Genomic DNA, 27,321 nt, shown 5'->3' on the forward strand with positions numbered 1-27,321 from the left:
TTCCCCAGTGTGGGTCAACAGCTGTGACCGGGGTCTGACCTGGAGTAGCACCTGGGCCACCTCCCACATCCCTCCTCAGGCCACGGACTCGATTAAGCCACCGTGTGTTCGTGGTCGGATCTGGCGAGGCCCCTAGTCACGCCCCTCCAGGCACTCCTCGGTTCGTGGCCCAGTGGGACCACTAACCACGCTCTGGCCAGTCAGTCTGGGCATGAGCGTAACACTAGGTCATCCCCCGGGGTCATTTTCTGCAATTCTCTTCTTACCCCCTTCCTGATGGAAAAATCATCCACTGACCTTGTCGGCGGTGTTGCCGTGGCACGAATCGCCTCTGCGAGTAACTCGATTTGTTGCTGCTGTTGACGGTGTATATGGAGGCTGAATCTCTGTTTTACTAACAAATCCCTTGTGTATTACAAAGTGTTAAACTATTAAATGCTTTCTATCTATAGCCACCGCTATATGGCGCTAACTCCATACTGTTTAGACCAGAGATGTCAAATTCAAATACAGAGAGGGCCTAAACTTGATATTTATTAACAGCCGATTACACAGTATAATGGGCCCAAATAGTCCTCCATACAGAATAATGGGCCCCACCTAGTCCTCCATATAGTATAATGGGCCCCACCTAGTCCTCCGTACAGTATAATGGGCCCAAATAGTCCTCCGTACAGTATAATGGGCCCAAATAGTCCTCCGTACAGAATAATGGGCCCCACACAGTCCTCCGTAGAGAATAATGGGCCCCACACAGTCCTCCGTAGAGAATAATGGGCCCCACACAGTCCTCCGTAGAGAATAATGGGCCCCACACAGTCCTCCGTACAGAATAATGGGCCCAACACAGTCCTCCGTACAGAATAATGGGCCCCACACAGTCCTCCGTACAGTATAATGGGCCCCACATAGTCCTCCATACCGTATAATTAGGGGTGGGGTGGTGCCGGCATCGCAGGCCAAATATAATCACCGTGGCCCTTGGGCCAGAGTGTGATGTGTGACTGCAGACTTGTGAATCCCCCCAGCACACGCACTGTTCACTGTGAGGATTCTCCTGTGTCAGCACCGGCCTCGTGCAATGTACTAGTACTGAGCATGCCGAAAACAAACAGTCTAGTGAAGGTCCTGGTCAGGAGTTTGCAGATCGCTTACTTACGGTCACATGACTGTCATTCCCGGCGCTGACACAGGAGAATCCTCACAGTGAGCAGTGTGCGCTGGGAGGATTCACAAGTCTGCAGTCACACGGCGTGACTGCAGACTTGTCATTTTAGACCGGACAACCCCTTTAATGAATCTCAAGATGGCTGTTTGGCACTGCAGTGTAGCAGAAATGGTGCCTCCCAGGTACGGCACCAAGGCAATGCCATTATGCCTGTAGGCCAAATGTGATAAGCCTGCAGGCCAGAGTTTGACACATGTGGTTTAGACACTAAACTCAAGAATATCACAGTATACAGTAGCTCCCCCTTGTGGTGGCTATAGGTAGACAGAATATTATCTTTGTCATCTTTATCTAGAAAGGAGACTTGGAGCGCTAAATGAAAAAAAATGAGATTCATATATTATAAAGATATATTAAGTAATTAGTCAACACATAATAAGAATCAGCACCCTCTTAGTAATTTTTATTACTAGAAATACATTAATAACATCCTTTGTTGATTCTTCTGAATTAGATATACAGTAACCACCAATTAGTGCTTCATCTTAATTAATTCATCATAAGAATCCAGCTGCGGTAATGTATAAGAGGTGAATATCTTACATGCTCTACTACATGGATGAAGACCATGAGGTTAATTTAATTCCCACATCAGGTTGCAAGACACATTACAACCACTAGGTGGCTACATTTAGACACATATAGCATAAACGTCTCCTAGCAGAGTATCATGAAATTATGTTTTTTGATTTTTTTATATGCTGCCCATCTCGTGTTACTCATCTCAGAAAATGTAAAATCTAAACATGTGACAAAGATTTGAAACATATTGGGGGCTGTTTACTTATGACCGGCATGTGTATGCACTGGAGTAATAAAATGCGCCCTCCTATTTTAAAAGTGATAGGAGGAGAGAAAAACTAAGAGTTTTTGCACAGAACTGACAAATGTAACAATTTGAAACCTTTTTTTCAGCTAGAATTCCAGTGTAAGTCGCCACCATGAATTTTCAATGTTCTGGCTGCCCACAGCTAACACTAGGGGGAGCTATCTGTATAATGTCTCTACATTCAGCTATATATCTAAGCTTTTGCCATATAAGGACACTAAAAATTGTCCATGACAGTTGATGGCTCCTGTTACAGATTTTGCATTGGGGTCCGGAAGATGCATGTTACACCTTTGTTGTAAGAAGTAAGTTCTCTAAGAAGAAAAGTTATCATCCATGTAGGAGAACATCCAGTTATTATCAAAGTTCACAGCAGGGCAAGGAAGAAGCTGTGAAAACGGAGTAATGCTGGACCTAAGTTCAGGTAAATATAATATCAAACACTTCAGGCAAAAGAAATCTAATACTGAGCCAAACTTTTATTAAAGTAACCAGGGAATGTAATAAAATAAACTTTTTCTAGCAATAGCACTGAAAATGTTGTATCCAGGAGCTCATCTCACCTTACTCTCCTCGTAAATGAATCAAGCGAGAAAAGGACAATATGTTACAGGAACCCGAAGTATACCCATCTATTACCTATACATCATGTCAGCTTATTAAGGGGTCTGCCCCATCAGAAGTATCCCTTTGCGAAATAAGGTCACTGGGCCAATCATCTGATCAGCCTGGGTCCCATTCATGGATCCACAGTTGATTCTGCCATGGCCAGCTGAGCATTTTGCCCGCAGCGGTCAACTTCCTTTCTGGATGACCAGCTGAGTCAGGTTACTTGTATGGAAATACTTGAGGAACATAGCGTCCAATATCTACCCAACAAATTAACGGTGATGGTTGGATTTCACAGAGTCCTGGGTTACTTGTATAGAAATACTCGAGGAACATAGTGCCCCATGTCTACCCAACAAATTTACGGTGATGGTTGGATTTCACAGAGTCCCGTCAGCCATAATATATTAAAAATATTTTAGTGATGGATATTAAAAGGTCATTATATTTCAATGTTCTTTATTTATAATGGGTACCACTCTGGTTGGAAGGACTTCTAATTGCTGTAGGGTCCTTGTCAGAAACAGCCTCAAGTAGCCCCGCTGGTCTTTGACCATTGCAGTTGGCATCCAGTTGCCATTGTAACATTTATTATGCTGGCTTCAATCATTTTGCGGTTCCTGATGCTTAGTAATAGATCATGGAGGAGCGTGCTGGTGAAAGAAGCACAGTCAATGTCGTACATTTTGACCAGTTGCATTCAGACTTAATCACCATGCTTGACATGGCTGCATCAGGTAGCCATTCTAACTGATGTGACCTGATGGGTCAACTTATATCAGTTGAAATTTCCTGATCCTCATTGTTCCTCAGGTTTGTGAATTTATTAAGTGTTCCTTTCTATCATTACTTTCCTCAAAGTGGTTACAAACCCATGAGACCTCGGACCCTACTCCTGCCTTGTCTTTTTAGATTTAATCCAGATAATCTATTGATGGACTCTCATACTGACCTACTCATATTTCTATGTATTTCTGACCATCTTTCTGGTATGATCATGTATCTTGACCTGCTCATTGGCTCCTCCTAGTCTGTAGGAACCATTAGGCACCATTTGGTGCCTACTCTACATAGCCCTTCACAATCATTGACTACTCTACATAAACCTTCACAACCGATGACTACTCTACATAGGCCATACGCTGGCCAGTGGGCCAAATCTGGCCAGCAGTGTGATTATATTTAGCCCGCGACACCAGAACCGCCACCCCTATGTGGCGCCATTATTCTGTATGGAGAACTTTGTGGGTGTTATGATCTGCAACATAAACTAAGGAAAGAATGGGGAAAGCTGTCCCTACAGTAAGACTAAGCTGAATCCCTATGATGTAGCGGGCAGCCTGTTCCTTGTGAACAGACCCGCCTTCGTCCTTGGCTAGTCTGAACGGAGACCTATAGAATAAAGGGAGGGGTCCCTAAAAGAACTAAGGACTGGGACAAAAATGGGACACCTCCTAACAGAAGTTGTTGCAGAGCAAAAAGACAAACAGTACTAGAGGTCCCAGAGGACCAAGCGAACGTGACAGAGATAGGCACCGAAGCACCTTGCTAGAAAGACAGTCTAGAAAACACTGAAGTCCAGCAAAGCCAGAAGGGCGGAGCTGGAATATATAGGCAGCTGGTCACGTGACCGCCAAACACAAGATAGCAAAAACTAACAGGAGGGTTCTAACAGTGGGCCCATTATACTGTATGGAAAGCTATGTGGGACCAGTATACTGTATGGAGGACTATGTGGGACCCATTATTCTGTATGGGGGACTATGTGGGGCCCATTATTCTGTATGGAGGACTGTGTGGGGCCCATGATACTGTATGGAGGACTGTGTGGGGTCCATTATTCTGTATGTACAGTGGTAGCCAAAAGTATTGGCACCCCTGCAATTCTGTCAGATAATACTCAGTTTCTTTCTGAAAATGATTGCAATCACAAATTCTTTGGTATTATTATCTTCATTTAATTTGCTTGCAAGGAAAAGACACAAGAGAATGAAGCAAAAATCAAATCATTGATCATTTCACACAAAACTCCAAAAATGGGCCAGAAAAGTATTGGCACCCTCAGCCTAATACTTGGTTGCACAACCTTTAGCCAAAATAACTGCTTCCGGTAACTATCAATGAGTTTCTTGCAATGCTCTGCTGGAATTGTAGACCATTCTTCTTTGGCAAACTGCTCCAGGTCCCTGATATTTGAAGGGTGACTTCTCCAAACTGCCATTTTAAGATCTCTCCACAGGTGTTCTATGGGATTCAGGTCTGGACTCATTGCTGGCCACCTTAGAAGTCTCCAGTGCTTTCTCTCAAACCATTTTATAGTGCTTTTGGAAGTGTGTTTTTTGTCATTGTCCTGCTGGAAGACCCATGACCTCTGAGGGAGACCCACCTTTCTCACACTGGGCCCTACATTATGCTGCAAAATTTGTTGGTAGTCTTCAGACTTCATAATGCCATGCACACGGTCAAGCAGTCCAGTGCCAGAGGCAGCAAAGCAACCCCAAAACATCAGGGAACCTCCGCCATGTTTGACTGTAGGGACCGTGTTCTTTTCTTTGAATGCCTCTTTTTTTTTCCTGTACACTCTATGTTGATGCTTTTTCCCAAAAAGCTCTACTTTTGTCTCATCTGACCAGAGAACATTCTTCCAAAACGTTTTAGGCTCTCAGGTAAGTTCTGGCAAACTCCAGCCTGGCTTTTTTATGTCTCGGGGTAAGAAGTGGGGTCTTCCTGGGTATCCTACCATACAGTCCCTTTTCATTCAGACGCCGACGTATAGTACGGGTTGACACTGTTGTACTCTCGGACTGCAGGGCAGCTTGAACTTGTTTGGATGTCAGTCGAGGTTCTTTATCCACCATCCGCACAATCTTGTGTTGAAATCTCTCGTCAATTTTTCTTTTCCGTCCACATCTAGGGAGGTTAGCCACAGTGCCATGGGCTTTAAACTTCTTGATGACACTGCGCACGGAAGACACAGGAACATTCAGGTCTTTGGAGATGGACTTGTAGCCTTGAGATTGCTCATGCTTCCTCACAATTTGGTTTCTCAAGTCCTCAGACAGTTCTTTGGTCTTCTTTCTTTTCTCCATGCTCAATGTGGTACACACAAGGACACAGGACAGAGTTCGAGTCAACTTTAATCCATGTTAACTGGCTGCAAGTGTGATTTAGTTATTGCCAACACAGGTAAGTTACAGGTGCTGTTAATTACACGAATTAGAGAAGCATCACATGATTTTTCAAACAGTGCCAATACTTTTGTCCACCCCCTTTTTTAGGTTTGGTGTGGAATTGTATCCAATTTGGCTTTAGGACAATTCTTTTTGTGTTTTTTCATTGGAGACAAATTAAATGAAGATAATAATACCAAAGAATTTGTGATTGCAATCATTTTCAGGAAGAAACTGAGTATTATCTGACAGAATTGCAGGGGTGCCAATACTTTTGGCCACCACTGTAGGACTATGTGGGGCCCATTATTCTGTAAGGAGGACTATGTGGGGCCCATTATTCTGTATGGGGGACTATGTGGGGCCCATTATTCTGTATGGGGGACTATGTGGGGCCCATTATTATGTATGGGGGACTGTGTGGGGCCCATTATTCTGTATGGAGGACTATGTGGGGCCCATTATACTTTATGGAGGACTATGTGGGACCCATTATACTGTATGGAGGAGAGGACTATGTGGGGCTCATTATACTGTATGGAGGACTATGTGGGGCCCATTATACTGTATGGAGGGCTATGTGGGGCCCATTATACTGTATACTGGTTGGTCCGCGACTCTCTCCAAGTTTTTCATTTTGGCTTTCTATGGGTTTGAGTTTGACATCCCTGACATAGACCTTCACAACCAGGGTCAGCTGTAGGTTTTCGTGGGCCCTGGGCCAAAGAGTCTCAATGGGCCCCTTTAACACATACCACGATTCATGATGCACAGATACGGCAGAGAAATCTAGGTATAATTCAATGCCAAAAATTTCACTTACTTCGTACATTACACGAGTGATATCCATTTTAAATTCTACAATAGCTCAGAAACCGGCGAATCCTCGCAGCGCACAGTGCAGACCGGACAGTATAGTCCTCCATACAGTATTATGGGCCCCACATATTCCTCCATACAGTATAATGGGCCCCACATAGTCCTCCATACAGTATAATGGGCCCCCTATAATGCTCCATACAGAATAATGAGCCCCATATATTGCCTCATACAGAATAATGGGTCCCATATAAAGCTCCGTACAGTATGGGCCCCTTATAATGCTCCATACAGCATGGGCCCCATATAATGCTCCATACAGTATAATGGACCCCATATATTACTCCATACAGTATGGGCCTCATATATTGCTCCATACACTATGGGTCCCGCATAAAAAAAAAAAAATCAAATACTCACCTCTCTTCACTGGTCGCTGCTCTGCTCTGGACTCCAGAGTCGCCGTCTTCTGGTTCTCTGCACTGCTCAGCACAGAGGACGCGCTGGAATGACGTAATCTCGCCCTTTGTCCTGAGAAGTCACAAAATCAGAAGGCGAAGACGGAACGGCGGAGAAACGGGGAAAGGTAAGTATTGCAAGTGCTGGGGTCATTGAGCAAGTGTGGGGGGGGGGGAGCACTCATGGGTTCTGGCACTGGGTTCCCCCGACTTGCGGGCCCTATAGCGTTCCAGTGTCCAGTGTCTAATTTTGGATTAGGAAAAGAGCTAACGATTTGAACTTTTTGGATTTTTTTTTTTTGTAAACTTTTTTAAATTATTCATGTTACATTTTGATAGCCCCTTTTGGGAAGTACAACGAGGGCAGAAACAAGTGCCTTTAGCAGGTCATGATAACCCATTGCCCCCCTGAGTGATCATATTTCATTACGGGTGGTTGATGGGCATAAAAACCTAGGATTAAATCACTTACATGCTGCTGTTAGAGGCAGGTGCTGGCTGTACAACACAACACAGCCAGCATCTGCAGTGTACGGAGTGGACTCTACCCTTGAGCTGCTCGATATAAGCGCACCCCACATCTTCTGTACATGTGCAGATGCTCGTCTCAGTATTGAAATTGGGTCTGGTCATTATTGAAATGTTTTGATGGAAAACCACATTTTTGGAGTAAAAGGCAACCATCTAACCCAGAAGATATTAATCCCATGAGTTAAGTGGCCCCCAAAATGTCACAACCCCTAATTACATAAGTGCCTTAGTATATTGCATTTTTGCAAAAATTGCAAAAAAAAAACCCCAAAAACTGCAATATATTAAAAAATATATATATTTGGGGATAGGATGTAAAAAATAACAAAACCTGCTGCACAGTTCACCACCACCCTGGAAATATGGACAATTCCAACACCCTATTAATAGGATGACTCCTGTAAAAAATCCTCGAAAAATATGCTGATATCAATCCAGGCTCAAAAATTTTCTTCTAGGAGACACCGCTGGTCAAACGCTTTTGCTACAACTGTGACATAATCACAAGACAAGGAGAGGAGAAGACCCATGAAAACAGTAAATGGTGCGTAACAAAGACTTCCACTAATGGATTAACCAAAGAACCATTTTAGTGCCGGTCTCAAAAAGAATCAATCAAGTGCTTGATTTTAAACATAAAATGTAATTTGCGGAGCTGCACTTAATAGATAGCCCAGTTAATTAAAAGCCGTAGTTTGGATATAAAAGTCAGGTTGTCGGCCAGGGTTATGGATGCAGCCCTGCCGTCCTTTCATCGAGACGTGAGCACTTCATGGCTCCCCTGGACCATTGTTATTTATTTTCTGGAGTAGATAATCTTTTGTAATTCATAATTGATCACCTGGAAAACAACTTCATAGATATGTCAATACTCAGCAGAATTCTCCAATGTGTATAATTGTTTAGCACAATGGATAATCCATGCAATTCATAACTTAGCTAATTAAATACGGCTGTGTACTCTATGAACGCTGCTTAGAAATTCAGACGGTAAGTCAGTCTACCGGAGGCCTCTAATTCTTTTAATGCACTGCTCTCGGCTAGACGCAGACTAATTCATTGCTGGACTGGTGAAGCCACAGGCGCGTGGTCGACGGCAATAACCCTCCGGGGATAACAACGGCAGATCTCTGACAAGTCATGATGCCTTTCAGTGGAATAACCTGTTTTCTCGGGGAGTGGAAGTTTATGAAAAGTTGGGGAGGAGTCAGACCAAAATCTCACATAGGCCATATTCACACATAGCGATGGGATATCGCCATTTTTACTAAACTTTTGGTGTTCTTAGTGTTTCTTGGTGGGGGTCTGAGTGCTGAAACACCCACCGATTGTTAAAACAGAGGTGCCACTCTTCTCGGAACGTGGCCTTGGAGTCTCTCTTCAGTCCTGGAGGAGAGCAGTGACCGCCGGCTGAATGTTTCTACTCCAAACAAGGTCTCAGCACCAAACACCCCGCCACCAGTGGTGTAACTTGAAGCTTGCGGGCCACAATGCAAAATTTCCAACAGGGCCCCCAACTATCACAGGTCTATAATAACCAAAGGGACCTTTTGGGCTCCCGTAGGCGCCAGAGTCCGGGTGTGATTGCAACCCCTGCACCTATTATAGTTACGGCCCTGCCCCCCACAATCAAATCTTTTGACATATTATAAATCGTTGAGGACACAATTCATTATTGCACTTGCGCCTTTTTTTTGTCAAGTTTTTGGAGTTTATTTGCGTAAAATTCTTCTTTTAACTTGCACCATTTTTAAAGTCAACAACATTATTTCTGGCCATTGTATGGGTTCTACCTATAATTTTCAACTAATGGGCGGAGATTATATGCTATGATGTCTCCCTAACACGGCACACACTGACAAGAGGGATTCCTGCTCCCATCTCATGTTCAGAAGAAGCAGCAGCAGCATGGAGGACATTATACAGCAGTACTGAGCACTGTAGCTGTGAATCCAGCTCTGGATGGACATAAATACAAACCAGAAAGAAGCAGCAGTGGTCTGGTTGTGTCTCTGACTCGCTCTTTTACTTTGCTCCTCCCATAATCTCCCCCATCCTAGACTTTACTAGGCAGTCATAGTCCTATCCCTTAGTGAGCAGACCTATCATCTTATCTTGAACAATTTTTTCTTGATTCATCAAAGCAAATTCTGGAATGAATTGCTTTGAAAAGTCACAATTTTTTTCTGCACTGAAGATGAACAAAACTTTTGTGTTTGTAGTGTGGCACTTTAATTAATAGGGCCGCAAACACAATTTTTTACTTACTAACCTTAGATTTATAAAAATGCTTCATCAAACTTGCTAACAATTGAATCCCAATTTGCAGGACATTTTAAGCCCTACCCCTGCTTAATCCAAGAACACATTCACATATAATTTGAATAAATCCTCTCCCGTTTGTGGCCCAGTTTGTAGGACTTTTCCATGAAAATAGGAAGTGTTCCATGAAAATAGGAAGTAGAATTTTGATCAAAATAATGCAAAAGCCATCCCACCTTGTCACGGTGACCCTATTTGGGACAGTCCTAACTCTAATATTTAAAACCTTGCTGTTTGTCAAGTGACAGGCATGTGGATAAGGGCTGAGAGACTGAACCCAGCTAGTGGATGCAAAGACCTGGGAAGCAAGATGAATAAACTTTCCAGCTCAAGAAAAGGCAGGCCACACCCTTATATGCACTTGTGCACATTAGACTGAAAAAACCTGAAGAAATGAACTGGAATGTAAATTGGTGTGTATGCAGCATGTAAGAGCATTTTCACACATGGCCGTTAAACAGAAAAAAACAAAGACAGAAACACAATACACAAATACCCTGCAAAAAATTAATAAACCGCAATAGTGCATGAAAATAGTATAGGGTACTTAGTTAACATAATTTTGATCAAAATAATGCAAACACCATCCCACCTCATCACGGTGACCCTATTTGGGACAGTACCAAGTCTGTTATCGTATTTCACCTCTTCTTTTCCCATAGAGCACTTCTTTGGGTTTATGGTAAAGCCGGCCTTCCTCAGCACATCCAGTACCACCTGGACCTTCTGTATGTGAATTCCCCAATCTGGGCTGAAGATTACGATGTCGTCTAGGTAAGCGGCAGCGTACTTCTTGTGCGAGGCTAGGAGTCGGTCCATGGGCCTCTGCAAGGTAGCTGGGGCTCCCTGAAGACCGAACGGCATCCTGGTATACTGAAAACACCCTCTGGGTGTAGAGAAGGCTGTCTTCTCCTTGGCACTCGGAGACAGGAGAATTTGACAGTACCCTTTTGTTAGGTCCAGGGTGGTGATACTGAAAGGCTAGGGCCAGCCAGATACAAGTTCATCTACCCGAGGCAGCGGATACGCATCAAATTCAGAGCCGCCATTCTCCGTCCAGCTTCGGCACAAGAACAATGGAGCTGGACCAGCCGCCCTTTGATTCCTCTATGACGCCCAGGTTCAACATTCTCCGCACCTACTTGGAGATCACCTCGCAGCAGGCTTCGGGGATTCGATATGGCCTCTAGTTCACCCGTACATGAGGTTCCGTCAAGATATCATATTCCACAACCTGCGTACATCCTGGCAACTCTGAAAATAGGTCTTGATTTCGCTGAAGCAGCTCTCGGCACTGTTGCTTTTGGGCCAGTGACAGAGTCTCTGCCACTGTGACATCCTCAACCCTGGCTTCAAGATTGGCCCGCAGACAGGTAGCTTCCACCGGTTCCCTGTCTTGCCACGGTTTAAGCAGGTTGATGTGGTATTATCTGGTACGGCTTCCTTCTTCCTGGCTGGTGGACTTTACAGTTAATGTCACTCAACTTCTCAACCACCTCGTACGGCCCTTGCCACTTGGTCAGAAATTTACTTTTGACTGTCGGTACTACTACCAATACCCGGTCTCCAGGGCTGAATGGTCTCAGCTTTGCAGCCCGATTCTAAACCCTTGCCTGGGCTTCTTGTGCTTGAATGAGGCTCTCCTTCACAATCAGCATCACCTTCGCGATCCGATCCTGCATTTGGGTCACATGCTTGATGATACTACTGTGGGGTGTAACCTCTGCTTCCCAGGTCTCCTTCGCTATATTCAGAAGTCCCCGAGGGTGCCGTCACTTAAACGGTGAGAATCCCGTACAGCCCTGGAGAACTTCCCTGATGGAGGACAGCAGGTATGGCAGTAGGCAATCCCAGTCTAGCCTATCCTTCTCCACGACCTTCTCCAACATAGACTTCAAGGTCTTGTTGAATCTCTCCACCAAGCCGTCCATCTGTGGATGGTATACCGACGTACGGAGCTGTGTAATCTGGAGAGCTTTACCCAACTCCCTCATTACCTTGGAGGCGAACAACCTCCCACCCGCTCTACGGTTGTTCTCATAGAACAAGCCTTTTTAAACATGGCTGATTAACCCTCTCTGCACCTACCATGCAGGAGAAAACTTCCATGTTTCACATCACTGAGGCCAATAGCCTCCAGTGAAACATATCTCCCCTCCAGTATTCTGCCAGTGACTTTGTCACAATCCAAAATTTTGATTGGTTTTTATCATATTTTCTGTAGGAAATGCAGCAACCCCCCCCCCCCCCCAAAAAAAAAAGAAGACAGTAATTCTGGTGTTTTGATTTTTCTTTCTTTAATATATGGTTTTAATAATTTTATATTTTGACAGATCGGACTTTTTGGAACATGACAATAACAAATGGTTTTTTTTTTTCATTTCTTTATTTTAATTCAGGAAAAGTGGGTGATTTGTATTTTTTATTTTTTTTTAGCTTTTTAAAACTTTTTTTTTTTTTTAAAGATAAAATGTTTGCAATGATGGAACTTTCCTATGGGATTTCTTTATGTCTGTTCCTGGGAAAGCTTGGTGACCATGGATATGGTTCCAAAAAAAAGGCTCTTGCATTGATTTTTCTAATGGCAAATCTGCCTAGTTAAACACATCAGCATAGTATGGGGTAAGCTCTCAGATGTATCAGTCAGCTTAGAAATGCTGGGTGACAACTTTGGTGGCAGCTATACTGGCGGTCATATTGGTTGTGACCCAGGGTTTTCTGAAACAAAGAACAAAAGTAGAGAAGGAATCAAAATCCAAATTTACAGGATGAATGTTAAAGGAAAATGCTTTTTTTTTTTTTTTTTTTTTAACCTTCAGAATGGAAAACGTGCCTGTGTTCAGGTCAATAAAGTAAAGGCTGCAAGACTCTCTATATAAAGAACGATCAATGTATTGAAATGGTCATTGCACCGCGGCCGTGCTGACCACTGGAGAAATTAATGGTTCTTTATATGGAAAGGTCTGATCGAGCAGACATGCAACAGCAGGGATTTAGCTACAAAAATAATACAGATCTTTGTATTTTTCTAAAAAAAAAAATATATAGGAACCAATTATTTTTTTAATGAAATTTGGACATAGAAACTTGCATTTGTAAAAAACTGAATATACAGAGGGAAGGGAGGACGGAAAAGCTGCAGTAAACCTCATCTCATCTCATTGTATTCATGAAATTCTATGTCAATGTATCATGCATGGTAATCTCAGATTCGTTACCCCAGGAATCATGTACATGTGGGTTCATCTGACAGCGATATGAAAACTAAAGAAATCCAATAGTGCTGGATTATTTGAAGTGATTGCATAAAACCAATTGAAGTGCCTCCCCTTTAGTCATTACTAGCGCGGGTAACAGATCACATACAATGTGATCATGTCGTAACACATCACGTGCAGTGCGGAGCGCTGGATTATAGAGAAAAGGTCAAACGTTCAATTTGCATGCAAAATTTTTGAGTGCACTATACACGGTCTTGTGAAAAAATATGGACACACAATGTAGAGTTTGAACAGCTTACTTACCTGTCCATCATATTCTGTGTTGTGCAGTTGCTGCCATTGCTGATGGACAACTACTTATCTCCAGCCTGTCCACTGTGTTCTGTAATTGCCCTGTACTTCAGCTGGGAACCCTACTCTGCACCTGCACAGGGTTGAGTAAACCTTAAACTGCTACCAAAAAAATGGATAATTTTTGGACAGCTTCTTCACTTTCCAAAACAGAAAACCTATTTTTATGCAAAATAGTTGCAGGAAAGGAATCAGACTGTAATTTAGTAATATAAATACTTGTCCACTGGACTCCGAAAGTCAGAAAAAAAAGAATTTGCATTACTTATTGCTGATAGTTCTGCTAAATCTTTCCCACAAACATATATAAAAATTTAAAATTGCTCAGTCTATTCACCTATATAAAATGCTTACTGCAGATTAGACACCATGTCCAATGTGACAGTTTCCCTTTAATTAGAATAGATCAATAATAACAGATTGGTAGGGGTCAGACACCCTCTTATCAGTTGTTTGAAGGTCCAACAGCATCTGGAAGTAAACACAGCACTTTGTAATGGCTGTTCTTAGGTACTGCAGCCAACCTACCATCAAAGTAAATTAGAGCTGAGCTGCATTGACTTGAGTAGAGAATAGCAAATCTTTTGAAACTGAAATTTGCCAGCTTTGCCGATTTTTTTTTTTTTTTTTAAAAATCAATTTGCCATGTGTCTTAAGTACTGCAAAGCTTCCTATTGCCCTGAAAATATGTGTGTAACAGTTAGAGATCTACTAGTATTGAACCCCTTACAAGTTCTTTAACGCAAACACAGCCTTAGTAATGTCAAAGTGACCTCAACATTTTTGGTTATGGGTAAACCGATGATAAACATTAGCCTGTTTAATAACACACTGCACTAGTAGCCTTTTTATGCTTTTTAAAATATAAAATTGATCAAAAAATTATTCCTTTTTGGGGGCAGATGTCAGCCATGCTAGTGTTTATACACAGGCAATTTACACGGAAAGTGGTGGTACAAAAAGTATCCCTTTTTTGGAGCAGCAATAGGTTTGCTATTTGGAAAGTGAAGAAGCCGCCCAAAAATTAGCCCCTTTTTGGCAACAGTTTCAGGTTTACTTAATCCTATGCAGGGTATGGTTCCCAGCAGAAGTGAAGTGTAACTATAGAACACAGAGGACAGGCAGGAGATATGTGGCTATCAGCAACTGCACAGTATGGAATATGATGGGAAAGGAAAGAGGTCTGGCTGTGCAGCGCTAGCACTGACAGCAGCATTTCAGTATAGCTATAGAATACAGTTGGTGGGCAGGTGATACAGTATATGGCTGTCTATCAGCAGTGGCAGCTACCACACAGTATAGAATATGAGGAGACAGGCAAGGAGATGCCCGGCTGTGTAGGACCAGCACTGGCAGTCCCTGCAGCAGCACAGTATAGATATAACATGAAGCAGCTGCCCAGCTGTGTGGGGGCATCTGCATTAGCAATTGAACTGTATAGAACACAATGAACAAGCAGGTAGATGCTATGGCAAATCTAATCATTGGCATCGGCCATGGGAGAATGAAAGTCGGCACTGATCTATAACGTATTCATTTTGACAAATATAAGGTTTTCAAAACTTGCGGAGGACATTCTGTTCCAGTTGGCTGTGACAAAGCAACCTGCCACACTAAATATCCTGTCATTGGAGACTAGACAAGACCGTGCGCTCATGACAAGTACTTGCCACTAGTCCAATCTACTGACCCAGAAATACATAGAGTCAGGGCATCCGCAGGAGACCTTCTATTTATGAATAAACCCGGCTGTTCATGTAGTGCATTACTATTTGTTGATGTGCATTAGGTTGGCTCAATGGCAGATAAAACATCCGGTCCATTATGTCATATATACTGTAATCAGGTCTGCCTCGGCTACTTGTTGCCCCTGTAGCACTGGCACAGACCAGGGAACGTTGGCTCTGAGGGCAGGAAAAGGGGGGCTCTGGGTCAGATGTACCGTCGGTAGAGGTCTGCTCAGTGAAAGCTTCGATGAGCAAGAAACACAGCTTATTCTGGTAATGCACCAATTTTGGCTCCTGTCTGAAACCGGAAAAAATTCCCACATTTTATAGTGATGGACTAAAAGAATGTCTTTTAAATAGTTATTCCTTTGCTTGACACTAACAATATGCCTGTCACCTCACAAGCAATTGAGCATGCAGCTAGCCTTGCTCACCAACATGATTGAGGGACCTGTTGCTTCACCTCACTGTGATGGTTGGTTATCAAAGCCAGAATTGTTGTTGCCATTATCAATTTCATATTGATTGTCAGCTTTCTCCTGCTTGTGCCTTGTGCAACTCATTTCCCCCCTTTATAATCACCTGCTGTTACTGCTCCTCCTTACTCAATATCCTGTTGCATGTAACATTGTCATTGAGGGTCCCCAACAGTTCTAGGGTGTAGCTGGCTATCCCATGTTCCATCCTTTTGATTTTTTTTCCAATATAAATATGAGAGGGAGATCTCAGTTTTCCCTGCAAATTTAGTAGCCTCTTTGGAGGATCGTAGTAGAAGACATGCGTCCCTCATGAATTGCCCATATGGATTTCAAAGTAACTCAAGATTTCCTGCCCAATTATATAATCACTCACAGTTTTACACTGCTCGTACATATGCAGCGTTGAATTCCAGAGCGTTGCAACATGGTGCAATGCTACCATTTAAATATTGACCCAGTGGGCCATGAAAGACGTACTTTCCTTGCCCATAATTGCTGCTCCATGTGTTTATGGTGCAGTGCACTACTGAGCTCAATGCAAAATCTATATAGCGGCCCAGGTTCTCTGTGAAAGCAAAGCGTGTATGTTTGTTTCCTGGCTACACAATCAGGTTTGTATATCAGAGAGTGGGACGAAGAAGGAGGAATAGTCAAGAGTATGACAAACAGATGACGATGAAACAACTAGATACTACTTTAGGATGCAGCATGGCTACCAAAAAGAAGAGCGCAAGGAGAAGGGGTAGGAGGATGTCTTAAGCCTTGCTCATATTGCTGGCCAATTTGCTTTTCACATGAGTAGGTGATGCCAATTCATGAGTTGATGTAGAGCCATAGTTCCTCATTTATTAGAGCCTGGACATCCACAGATTATTTTTCTGCTGCAGACTGGAAAAAAATTCATAGTCTGGCAATGTGGAAAACAATTCCCATACACAAGATGCCGGCATGTAAGAATCTCTACCACCACGACCACAAACAGAGCTTTCAGGCGCTCTTGAATCTCCTTCTCTAACAGCAGTTATGGTATATCTGTCCTTACAAGATCTTTCAATTCCACCATTTATCGCCCATGTCATGACCCACCTCTTCTGATGACATCACCTCATCGTCACCACGATCTGGTTTCCAAGTCTTGCCTCCGACACAATCATCGTTATCTCTGGACTGGTCTTATAGTGGGGAATGTCCTGAGCTCCTTGCACTCCCCATCTTCCCGCCTGCTTCCCACCACTAGATTTGGCTGCCACTGCCAGTTTTCTTACCATTGTAGTTGACAGCACACCTAGGCATTTGAAGCATGTCCTTACTCTCCTCCAGTCCTATGTTTCCAAGCACAAAAGCTGGCTGATCAGCTCATCAAATAAATCAACTGGGAAAAGCTGTGAAATATCGTCCTTAGCCCCTTTAGTGCTGTGGCTCAGGGGACTAAGTAAAACAGATAAAGCTGTCATTGATAGAACTGGCAAGGGAGGAGGATGACTGCAGAACACCGACTCAAACAGACAGTGTCACTGTCAGAGGTAACATTATCCTTTTGTGACTGAGATGAATGATGCATCATATATTCCATAACATCCTCCACTTCTCTCTAATACACTTGCTAGAAGTAAAGGAGGCCAATTGAGACCGGTGTTTGGTAGCACTACTGCCCAGATGGATAATGATGAAGAATGTGGCTCCCACATTCCTATTGCCAGATGCCGTTTTTTTTTCTTTTACATTACTCTGTCCATTGTCACTTTTTTCCATAAGTTTTTACTACAATATAATTAAAATGGAACTGCACTTTCAACAATATTTGCATAAATCAATATTGTAAGCAAATATAAGAATCTTTGTCCTATATCTTATCAGAGAAATTAGCATTCTTCCACACTTATCAGACACTTTTTCCTTCCCCCAAGCCTTCCAAGTTTGTCATCCACTTTGAAAAACCACCTTAAGGCTGTGTGCCCACGATGCGTTTTTGATGCGTTTTTAATGCGTTTCTGCAACTGCGGAAACGAATGGTAGAAGGCCTGCCATGTTCCCCAATGATAATCCTCATGTGCTGTGCACATGCTGCAGAAATTTCCGCTGCGGATAAAAAAGCAGCGCTACCAATTATTTTGCGGAAGTGCTGCGTTTTCGCCGCCATTGACTTGCATTAGACCGCATGGATTACGCATCACTGCATCTGTACTTGCGTAATTGGCGCGTTCTAATGTGCGGATGGTACCCGGGAGTAGAGGAGAGGAGAGTCTCATCCACACCCAGGTACCATTAAAAAAGCTGTAAAAAAAGAATAAAATAAAAAATAAATGTATATTTACCTTCCGGCGGCCCGTGCTGCGCTCCTCCTTGCTTCCCGGCATTTCGCGGTGGATTGATGGACCTGCGCTGACGTCAGAGTCATGTGACGGGTCACGTGATGCTGACGTCGGCAGGTCTTTCAATCCACCGCTGCCGGCAGCCGGGACCGAGCGAAACAAGCCAGCGCGGGCCATCGGAAGGTAAGTATATATTTATTTTTAACCACTCTCTCGGGTCACACTATATAAATCCATGCCGTTTGCATGGATTTATATAGTGTGACCTAGTTGTCACAAGCACTTTCCAAGTAATGCTAATAGCTTGGAAAGCGCTTGTCAATCCGCATGCGGAAATGCCAGTGAATAACGCTTCATTTCCGCATGTCCCTGGCAGGAAAACGCATGTACAATCCGCATGTGTTTTTTCTGCCAGGGAGATGCAGAAACGCTCAGGACAAAATCCGGAGCATTTCTGCATCGTGGGCACATAGCCTAAATCAGTTTTACTCAAACAAGATAGACTGCAGGTATAATGTGACACAGTCTGTTCATTGTAAGCTATAATGAGGGGAAGGGGTGATGAGTGATGAGCAGGGAGAGGAAACCAGCAGATGGAGATAGAAACATCATGCAGAGCTTTATAGCAAGTGTTTTACCTCTCATCGGTACTTGATTCAAATTCAGACTGCTCAGCACTGCTGACTAATATCCTCCATGAGACTACAGCTAGTCTCTGTGTTAAAACAAGTTAATGATGAGCAGGAATACCTCTCCATGTGCTGTGTATAGGAGAGATCACCACAGATATTCTCCTCTCCCCAGATCCCTGTAGATTGCAAATCAGAGATAGAGCATGTAAAGGGGAAAACTGGTGAAAATATAGGAACCAAGTAATATAATTACCAAAAATAGTGTTATACCTCATGTACACACACAAGACAGATTATTCTGAAAAGTTACTTAAAAGTAACATAAGTATGGTTACCCTTTAACTTTTGTCACTGTTTTCAACCATACCTCCCTGCTCAAAAAAGGACTGAACAAAAAATGCTAGGTACACATCCAAAAAGTCAGCAGTGGAACCAGGCCACAGTATTGGTGTGGCATGTATGAATGGTGTGCAAAAAAAAAAAAGTTTATAACATACACACACTTTGTGAGGAAGACAGTTGAAGTAAAATTTCTGATTTTTTGTTAATTTTCTTTAGAATTCCTTTGTCAGTTATTCCCACTCTCTGAAGGACTGAACAAGAAATGCAAAAATTCTTATAAACACACACAGTTTATCTGACAGACAGAGTTTAGATTTTTTTTTCTTTAAGAAATATTGTGTTGGCTTGCTGCTTGCTTTTGCATGAAAAAAAGTGTAATTGAAATGTGCCATCAGCAAGGTGCGCTATAAAACTGTGATCATTGGCACTGCTGCTGTCACCTCTCCTCTCTCTCCAACTATCGATTGCATTATTTGCAGACTACTTCACTCATCTTCTTCATTGCTGCTCTTAAACTTTGGCCCCAATTCAAGACTGGAGTTTCGTACGCCAGTCTTAATGAAGTGAGCGGGAGTAAGATCACCAAAATTGTTACCATCAGTGAGGCATGGTCACCATCAATCCTATGCTTGATTGCCTCGCCACTGTTATTCCTTATTGCAGAGAATGGATTGGAACCTCCACCGATCGCTAAAACGAGGTTCAAGTCTTTGTGGTCATGTAGTAAAGGGGAGCATAAATGAAGCAATGGTAGCACATGAGCAGCGCAAGGAGATGGCAGAGTACAATGCTTTGGTGTTCCAGTGAGCTCCCAAGACATTGACTGGAGAAGCACCACACATTTTCAAACCCTGCTCCATTTAATGGAGTGTACAATGAGAATAACAAGGAGAACTTGGTCCCTGGGGATGCCATCAGCAGATACCCGTCCCATGATCAGCTTATCTTCAGTGAACTCCTCTAAAAAGGATGGTTCAAAACGGAAAAACTACTTTTAGGCTATGTGCATACGCTGCGGATTTGGTGCGTTTTTTTTCCGTGCGGATGTGCAGCAGAAACGCATTGCACATCTTATGCCATGACTTCTTATGACATTTTGCAAGTTCTGTGCACATGGTCAGGATTTTTTTCTGCGCGGATTTTAGGTGCGGAAAAAAAAACACAGCATGACCATTTCTTGTGCGTTTCCGCATGCAGATTTGCCTATACAATGCATTGGAAAAAGCATGGCAAATCCACATGCGTTTTTTCTGCCAAGGACATGCAGAAATGCTCCGGAAAATTTCTGCATCATGGGCACATGGCCTTAAAGTGGATCTGTTATCAAATTTCACAGTACAAACTGTATACTTTATAACTAAGATCTCTTACATCTGATAAGGCTGTTGTACTTACTTTGAAAATCCATTTCAGTATAGTGTTCTAGTCCCGATATTAAAATAAACAATTTAGGAGTTCATTTCGAGAGCTAATAAGTCCAAAGTGTATTTCATCTCTGCCCATCCAGCTGGAGCATTGTGAGAGCTCAGCGGCAGCAGGGACACTGAAGAGCTGTCAATCAGGACAGGTGGGTAGAGATTCAGCAGCAGGGAGGAGGAATATTGAAGAGCTGTCAATCAGGACAGGTGGGTGGAGATTCAGCAGCAGGGAGGAGGAATATTGAAGAGCTGTCAATCAGGACAGGTGGGTGGAGATTCAGCAGCAGGGAGGAGGAATATTGAGGAGCTGTCAATCAGGACAGGTGGGTGGAGATTCAGCAGCAGGGAGGAGGAATATTGAGGAGCTGTCAATCAGGACAGGTGGGTGGAGATTCAGCAGCAGGGATATTGAGGAGCTGTCAATCAGGACAGGTGGGTGGAGATTCAGCAGCAGGGAGGAGGTACTCCGAGGATCTGTCAATCAGGAGAGGCCAGTCGAGATTGCATAAACTTTCATAAAATATGATACAGCCATTCTGGCATGGATTTTAGATTAATTAGGCTGGCTTCAACACACAGCTATTATAAAACATGTTTTTTTTTTTTTTAAATAGAGCTGCATCTATACAGAGCAAAAAATGATGTTCAAACAGCACTAGCAAACAATTTGAAAAACACAGCGTGCCCGTCGTCTAGGTATATATGTCAAACCTTCCATATAGAAACAGATGAAAACAGCACTCCGCGTAGAAAAATAGTGATGTATTAGCTCAAGCTTGAGAAAGGCTCAAGGCTCACACTGGAGCCGAAACATTGCTAGAGCTCTTTTTTTTTGAGCTAATAAAGCACTATTTTTTTTTTAGAAGGACTGCTGTTTTCATCTATTTTTTTCTGCATCTATTCAGAAATTTAAAACTCATTACATGAGAAATATTGTGTGGCTACAAAATGGCACAAAAACTGCCATAAGTATTTTTTAGAGCATTTTTAATGACTTTTTACTAAAGCATTTAAAAAATGCTAAAAAGGGGGATGAAAAAGGCTTAAAACAGAAAAAAACAACAAATTTTATTATATAGTTTGTAATTATAGACAACGATTTGGCGTCTTTGAGTATGTCTCGAATATTATGGTCATAGTGGGGCAGCACGGTGGCTCAGTGGTTAGCACTGTTTAGCTTTGCACCGCTGGGGTCCTGGGTTCAAATCCCACCAAGGACAACATCTGCAAGGAGTTTGCATGTTCTCCCCATGTTTGTGTGGGTTTCCTCCCACACTCCAAAGACATACTGAGGGAATGTAGAGTGTGAGTCCCAATGGGGACAGCATTGATAATGTCGGTAAAGTGCTGCAGAATTAAGCGCGCAATGTAAGTGAGTAAAATAAAATAGTGAAATATAAACCACATTCCCAACTATTTTCGTGCCTTTTGGTGCAAGTTTTTTTTTTTTTTTTTTTTTAAATTCCCTTGCAAATTGCACCCTGCTTTGTTTAAAACAATTTCTGATGGTTTTCCCCATACATTTCAGTATAGGACTTTAATTCCTCACAGATGGGGTCATTTTTCCCCCCATTACGGTGCCTGTGCGAAATCTCAGGCAGGGGAGGCGAATGAGTGAAAAATACAGAAGTGGTGACGTGTTTCTATTATACTTTTCCTCCGACTGTCCTACTCCTGGTTTTGTCTTACAAATACGGATGTAAAATACTGACCGAATACTGAACGTGGCCTAATGAATATAGACCCCACTTCCTCACCCTCCCGCCAAAATATATCTGTAGCCTCAACAGAAGAGAATACTGAAGCCATATTTGATTACAGCACCCATTTAATGTCAGATAACTGCAGTTCACAGCTTTGCTCACTGCAAGTCCCAGCAAGCCCAGGCAGCCGTCCTCTGTAGTAGAGGTGTCAGACGGAAAACATGAATATGGCTTAATGCGCGGAGCGTCCTAGTGAGGAGGGAAGCAGTGATCGCTGCAGGCAAGTGCACCACAAGAAAGTTCCTGGAGCGGCGATCCCCTCACTACATGTCCGTCGTCTTGCGCACTTTGCGCGGTGCGAGGATTTTAATATTTTACTTGAGCTTCCATTAATCACAACTTTAAAACAAGACAGTGCAATGACTTTTTTTTTTTTCTTAGTATGTATGTATGGTCCAGTATTACGTCTGTACCATGTGCACGGAGCCTAAAGCTGGCCGCAGACATGAGAACTTAGTGCATATATGACAAGGGTAGTTACAAATAAGCCTTTTGTAACTTAAAGGGTATTCCCATCTTCAAAATCCTATCCCACTATGGAGTAGGTCTAATAAGATTAGCAAATACTTTTTATTAGAAATGTAGTAGAGTTCTTCTGATTCTCTCTGTCTCTTACCCCATGTGCAGGGCATTGCAGCATCTTAGTTAGTGGTTGTAACCATGGATACCTAACAACTATCACTATATGAAGGTTCCGGCCATTCATACAGTGACAGGTAGCCATGGTTACGACTACTAACCACTAAGATACCCCACGGGCAGGGCATTTCAATAAGAGACAGAGAGAATCAGAAGAACTATACTACATTTCTAATGAGAGGTATTTGCTAATATTATTATTATACCTACTGCACATTGCAATGGGATCTTGGAGATGGGATTACCCATTTAAGCTTTTGATTAACACCTGAACAGATGAAAACGTCAGCGTTGCAGGCTCATCTGGAGGTCCAACCTCTAACATCTCCACCATTGCTGAGAACGATCGGGCCGCAGCTGTCACTCTGCACTGCCCCATCTGTGTTAAGGACAGTGAGCGAGAAGTAGGGCAGCAGCCTCTGTGTTTTTAGGATCAATGGGTCCAAACACAAAGTAATCGCTTGTCCTAGCGCTATGCCAACACTTTACAAAATGTCACCTTTTAAAGAGGGAACCCCACAGTATATTCATGCTGCCAGAACCACGGGCAGCGCGAATCCAACACTGACTGTTACTGCAGCATGTAATGTTTTATTCTGGAATGCTGCAGCATTTCAATACTTTTAAGTCAGATGGGTACTAACAGGTCTAACACCGGTCCCTGGCAGCTGTTCCCGCTCCCCTAAACAGATAGGGAAGAGTCTTGTCAGACTAGGCAATCCGGGAACTAGTCCTACACTAGTTTCCATCTCCAAGATCCTATCCCAATATGTAGAAAGTGTAATAATAGCAAATAACTCAAATTAAAATTGTAGTATAGTTCTTCTGATCAGCTATGTCGCTTACCCCATGGGCAGGGTATTGCAGCGGCTTAGATATCTATGGTTACGACCACTCATATAGTGACAGTGGTTGTAACCATGGATATCTAAGGTGCTAACAACTAACAGTCACTATATGAGTGGTTGTAATCATGGATATTCTAAGCCACTGCAATGCCCTGCACATGGGGTAAGCGACATGGCTAATCAGAAGAACTATACTAGATTTTTAATTGGAGCTATTTGCAAATATTATTATTAGACCTACTACATATTGGGATAGGATCTTGGAGTTCGGAATACCCCTTTAAGATGCAATTCATCAATTGTTTTTTGGTTTTTTTTTGTCTTTTGCTATTCATTGACGCTTTTTAAGCCAAAATGGTGCATGTTGTTCCTGAATTTTGTGCAAAATAAAAAAAAAAATTCAACTTTTCAGCTTAAAAAAAAAACAAAATGCAAGTTCCTATAAAATGTCAAATTTTCAGGGGGAAAAAAAAAATAATAATTTACAGGGAAACATAAAATTTCTCCAGGGAGGGAAACTATTTGAGTTACTTTTAAATAGTTGGAATAGATGAATCCGTAGAAAACATCTGAAAATCCCCAAACCTTGAACACAAATGATAAAAACAGGCAAACATATAAAATGGACTGTAAAAAAGGTGCAAATTAAAAGAAAAAAAAATTAAAAATATGCAAAAAAAAAAGCCCAAAATGAAATAATAGTTCCTGGACGGCTTTTCAAAGTGTAAGGCTGTGTTCACACGATGCGTATTTCATGCGTTTCCGCGGCGTTTTTGCAGTTGCGTAAACGCCGCGGAAACGCATGAAAAACGCATGGTAGAAGGGCAGCAATGTTCCCCAATGGAAATCCGCATGTGCTGTGCCCATGATGCGGATTTTTCCGCAGCGTTAACGCTGCGGTCAAAAATCCGCAGCATGTCAATTAATTTTGCGGAAACGCGGCGATTTCGCCGCCATTGACTTGCATTAGAACGCGCCAATTCCGCAAGACAGCATTTGTACTTGCGTAATTGGTGCGTTCTAATGTGCGGATGGTACCCGGGTGTGGAGGAGAGGAGAGTCTCATCCACACCCAGGTACCATTAAAAAAGCTGTAAAAAGAAGAATAAAATAAAAAATAAATGTATTCTTACCTTCTGTCGGCCCGCGCAGCGCTCCCGCTTGGTTCCCGGCACTTGCAGTGAGTTGTAGGACCTGCGGTGACGTCAGAGTCATGTGACGGGTCACGTGACGCTGACGTCGGCAGGTCTTTCAATTCAAAGTTGCCGGCAGCCGGGAGAACGGAGTGAGCAGGACAGCGCGGGCCATCAGAGGTAAGTATATACACTCTCTCGGTTCACACTGTATAAATCCATGCCGTTTGCATGGATTTATATAGTGTGACCTAGTTATCAAGCACTTTCCAGGTGATGCTAAAATCGCCTGGAAAGCGCTTGTCAATCTGCATGCGGAAACGCATGTGAATCTGCATGTGGATCCGCATGTATTCTGCAGGAAAAACGCATGCACAATCTGCATGCGTTTTTTCTGCCAGGGAGATGCAGAAATGATGCAGAAATTTTCTGCTTCATTTCTGCATCGTGTGCACATACCCTAACAGCGTTTCAGAGTAAAATATAATAACGGGGCCAGTACCAGATTCACGCCGCCCATTGTAAGGTTCCCTTTAAATATCATTATTTCAGATAACGAGCTAATACATTGAAATCTGTCATTGACAGTAACAATATTATTAGAGAGAAACTCACAGCATCTCTGCGCTTAATACAAAAACAAATATGCAAATAAAATGCATAATTTTAAATAAAATGATATAAAATTGTGTAAATGTTAAAAAAAGAAAAACAAAAAAAAATTAACCCCCCCCCCCCCCCGAGCTTGTGCTCCTCTCTTGTGCAGCCTCACAGCTTCGGCTTGGTGAAGAATTCTTTTGCTTCTCCGCAGACAGGATTAACGCACATCGGGCACCGTAGAGTTAACTGTTTCGAGCAGATCTCATTGGACTTGATGTGGGAAAGAACTAAGTCGGCAAGAGCCTGAAAAAAAAAAGAAAAAAGCAAGAAATTAGAGGGAAGGCTAAATTACACAAAAGAAAGCCGATAAAATGTAAACATTGCAGAACACGTAAAAGAGCGTTGGATGCAATCAAATAGAGCAAAACTAAGGCAAATCTCCAACTTTTCCCTCATTGATTACTCCGTGCTGCTTTCCACCATTCTCAATCCCGGGCACCCCTGGGAAGACATTGTACAAAGGAAACCTTGTGACTTTTAAGCACAGGCTGTCTCTTCCAATTGTGTGCGGTGTGTATAGCCTCCTCCACGCCAGGCTGGGAGTGTTTATGCTAACTTGGCTTCTCCCCACTTAAAAAGAGAATGGATTTTTTGCGCATTGTACCAGCGGTAAGAAGCGAGAGCCGATAATCACCGTCCCGCAGTCAATAGCATTAAACCTAGTTTAACAATACTGATACCTTGGAGAACAATGGATTTCCATTAAGAGATTCGGACCGTCTGATGTTCTCAACTCCGCACTGAAAGAGTCGAAGAGAAAAGAGGAATGAGTCTCGCTGCTGAACACAACATGCATGAAAGCCGTGGATACATTACACACAGGACATAGGAGGCCGGCTTCGTAACTTTTTTTTTTTTTTTATAATATAATTGCAATTTGTAATGTGGACCACTTGTGTACAATTTTCAAGTGGGTACGTATTTGTTATTTGTTAATTTTCGCTTTATAAGGGGTACTCCGAGAAATGGCTCCTATGACATTTCAAGCTAGTCATAGGTCAGGACAGCTTGCCAATGGAAGAAACAGCAGTAGACATGTGTCTCAACTGTCAGAGGAGCAGCATTGGGACTTGATCTGCTCACCAATGGAAGAAACATATCTGGAGACACGTGTCTCAACTGTCAGAGGAGCAACACCGTGACTTGATGATCTGCTCACTCAGCCAAGAAGCAGGGCTATAGAATAAGAAAAAAAAATAAAAGCTTGACCTTCAGAAAGGCCATTTTTCTCCATCTTCAGGCCTCATCCAAGCTCAATTTTAAACCCATTCTGCTCAAATCAGTCTTGCAGGTTTACAGCAGGGCATAGAGACTGACTGAGCATCGAGGCTGAGAGAGCAGATTAGGTCACGATTTTGTTCAGCAGGAGGCAGCATCACTCCGCCGTTATACTGCTTCCTGCTAAAGACAACGGTCTCTCCTCTCATCACTGGAGGCAGTCATGACAGGAGAAGAGACATGGGAAGGCATTACAGCTTCAGGGTCTGTGGGTCTGGCCAGTACATAAAGAGGACTTCTTCCTGGTGACTTTTCTAACTGGTTACGGTTGCTGTCCTGGGATGGGGGGGGTGGGCGGGGAGGTGAAGGGTCTGCTTCTCTAGGAGAGCGACTGCCGATTGATGCGACTTGTGTCACAAGTCAACTGCAGCCATCGATTCTCCAGGGACAGCAACACAGATATTGCTGCAATGGAGCCACAGCAGGAGGGGAGTGTACACGGTTTTAATTTTTAAAATCGGGGTCCTAGATTGTTTAAACTTGATTTGTTTGGTAGAGGACAACCCCTTAAATAAAGTGATGCATTAATACTGTAGCTTTGTATAAATGGCA

At 42.9% G+C, this 27,321-nt stretch overlaps 1 protein-coding gene across 3 annotated transcripts in view; it reads right to left on the minus strand.

Moving 5' to 3' along the window:
* Positions 1-12,403: 12,403 nt before the first annotated feature.
* Positions 12,404-27,321, minus strand: part of FECH (ferrochelatase) — a 121,499-nt gene continuing 106,581 nt past the window's right edge. The window contains exons 10-12 of one of the 3 annotated variants that reach the window (XM_073681041.1): positions 26,172-26,231; positions 25,604-25,734; positions 12,404-12,684 (exon numbers count right to left, since the gene is read on the minus strand). In XM_073681041.1, the coding sequence (XP_073537142.1) occupies positions 12,615-12,684; positions 25,604-25,734; positions 26,172-26,231 (261 nt within the window). In that variant the 3' untranslated portion in view covers positions 12,404-12,614. Of the gene's footprint in view, positions 18,865-25,599; positions 25,735-26,171; positions 26,232-27,321 lie in introns of those variants that run through there. The other 2 variants (XM_073681046.1, XM_073681053.1) reach the window with 2 other exon arrangements.

This window comes from Phyllobates terribilis, unplaced genomic scaffold (assembly GCF_046119375.1).
Source record: "Phyllobates terribilis strain yellow unplaced genomic scaffold, ASM4611937v1 Scaffold_1__5_contigs__length_1240528914, whole genome shotgun sequence".
NCBI classification, from domain to species: domain Eukaryota; kingdom Metazoa; phylum Chordata; class Amphibia; order Anura; family Dendrobatidae; genus Phyllobates; species Phyllobates terribilis.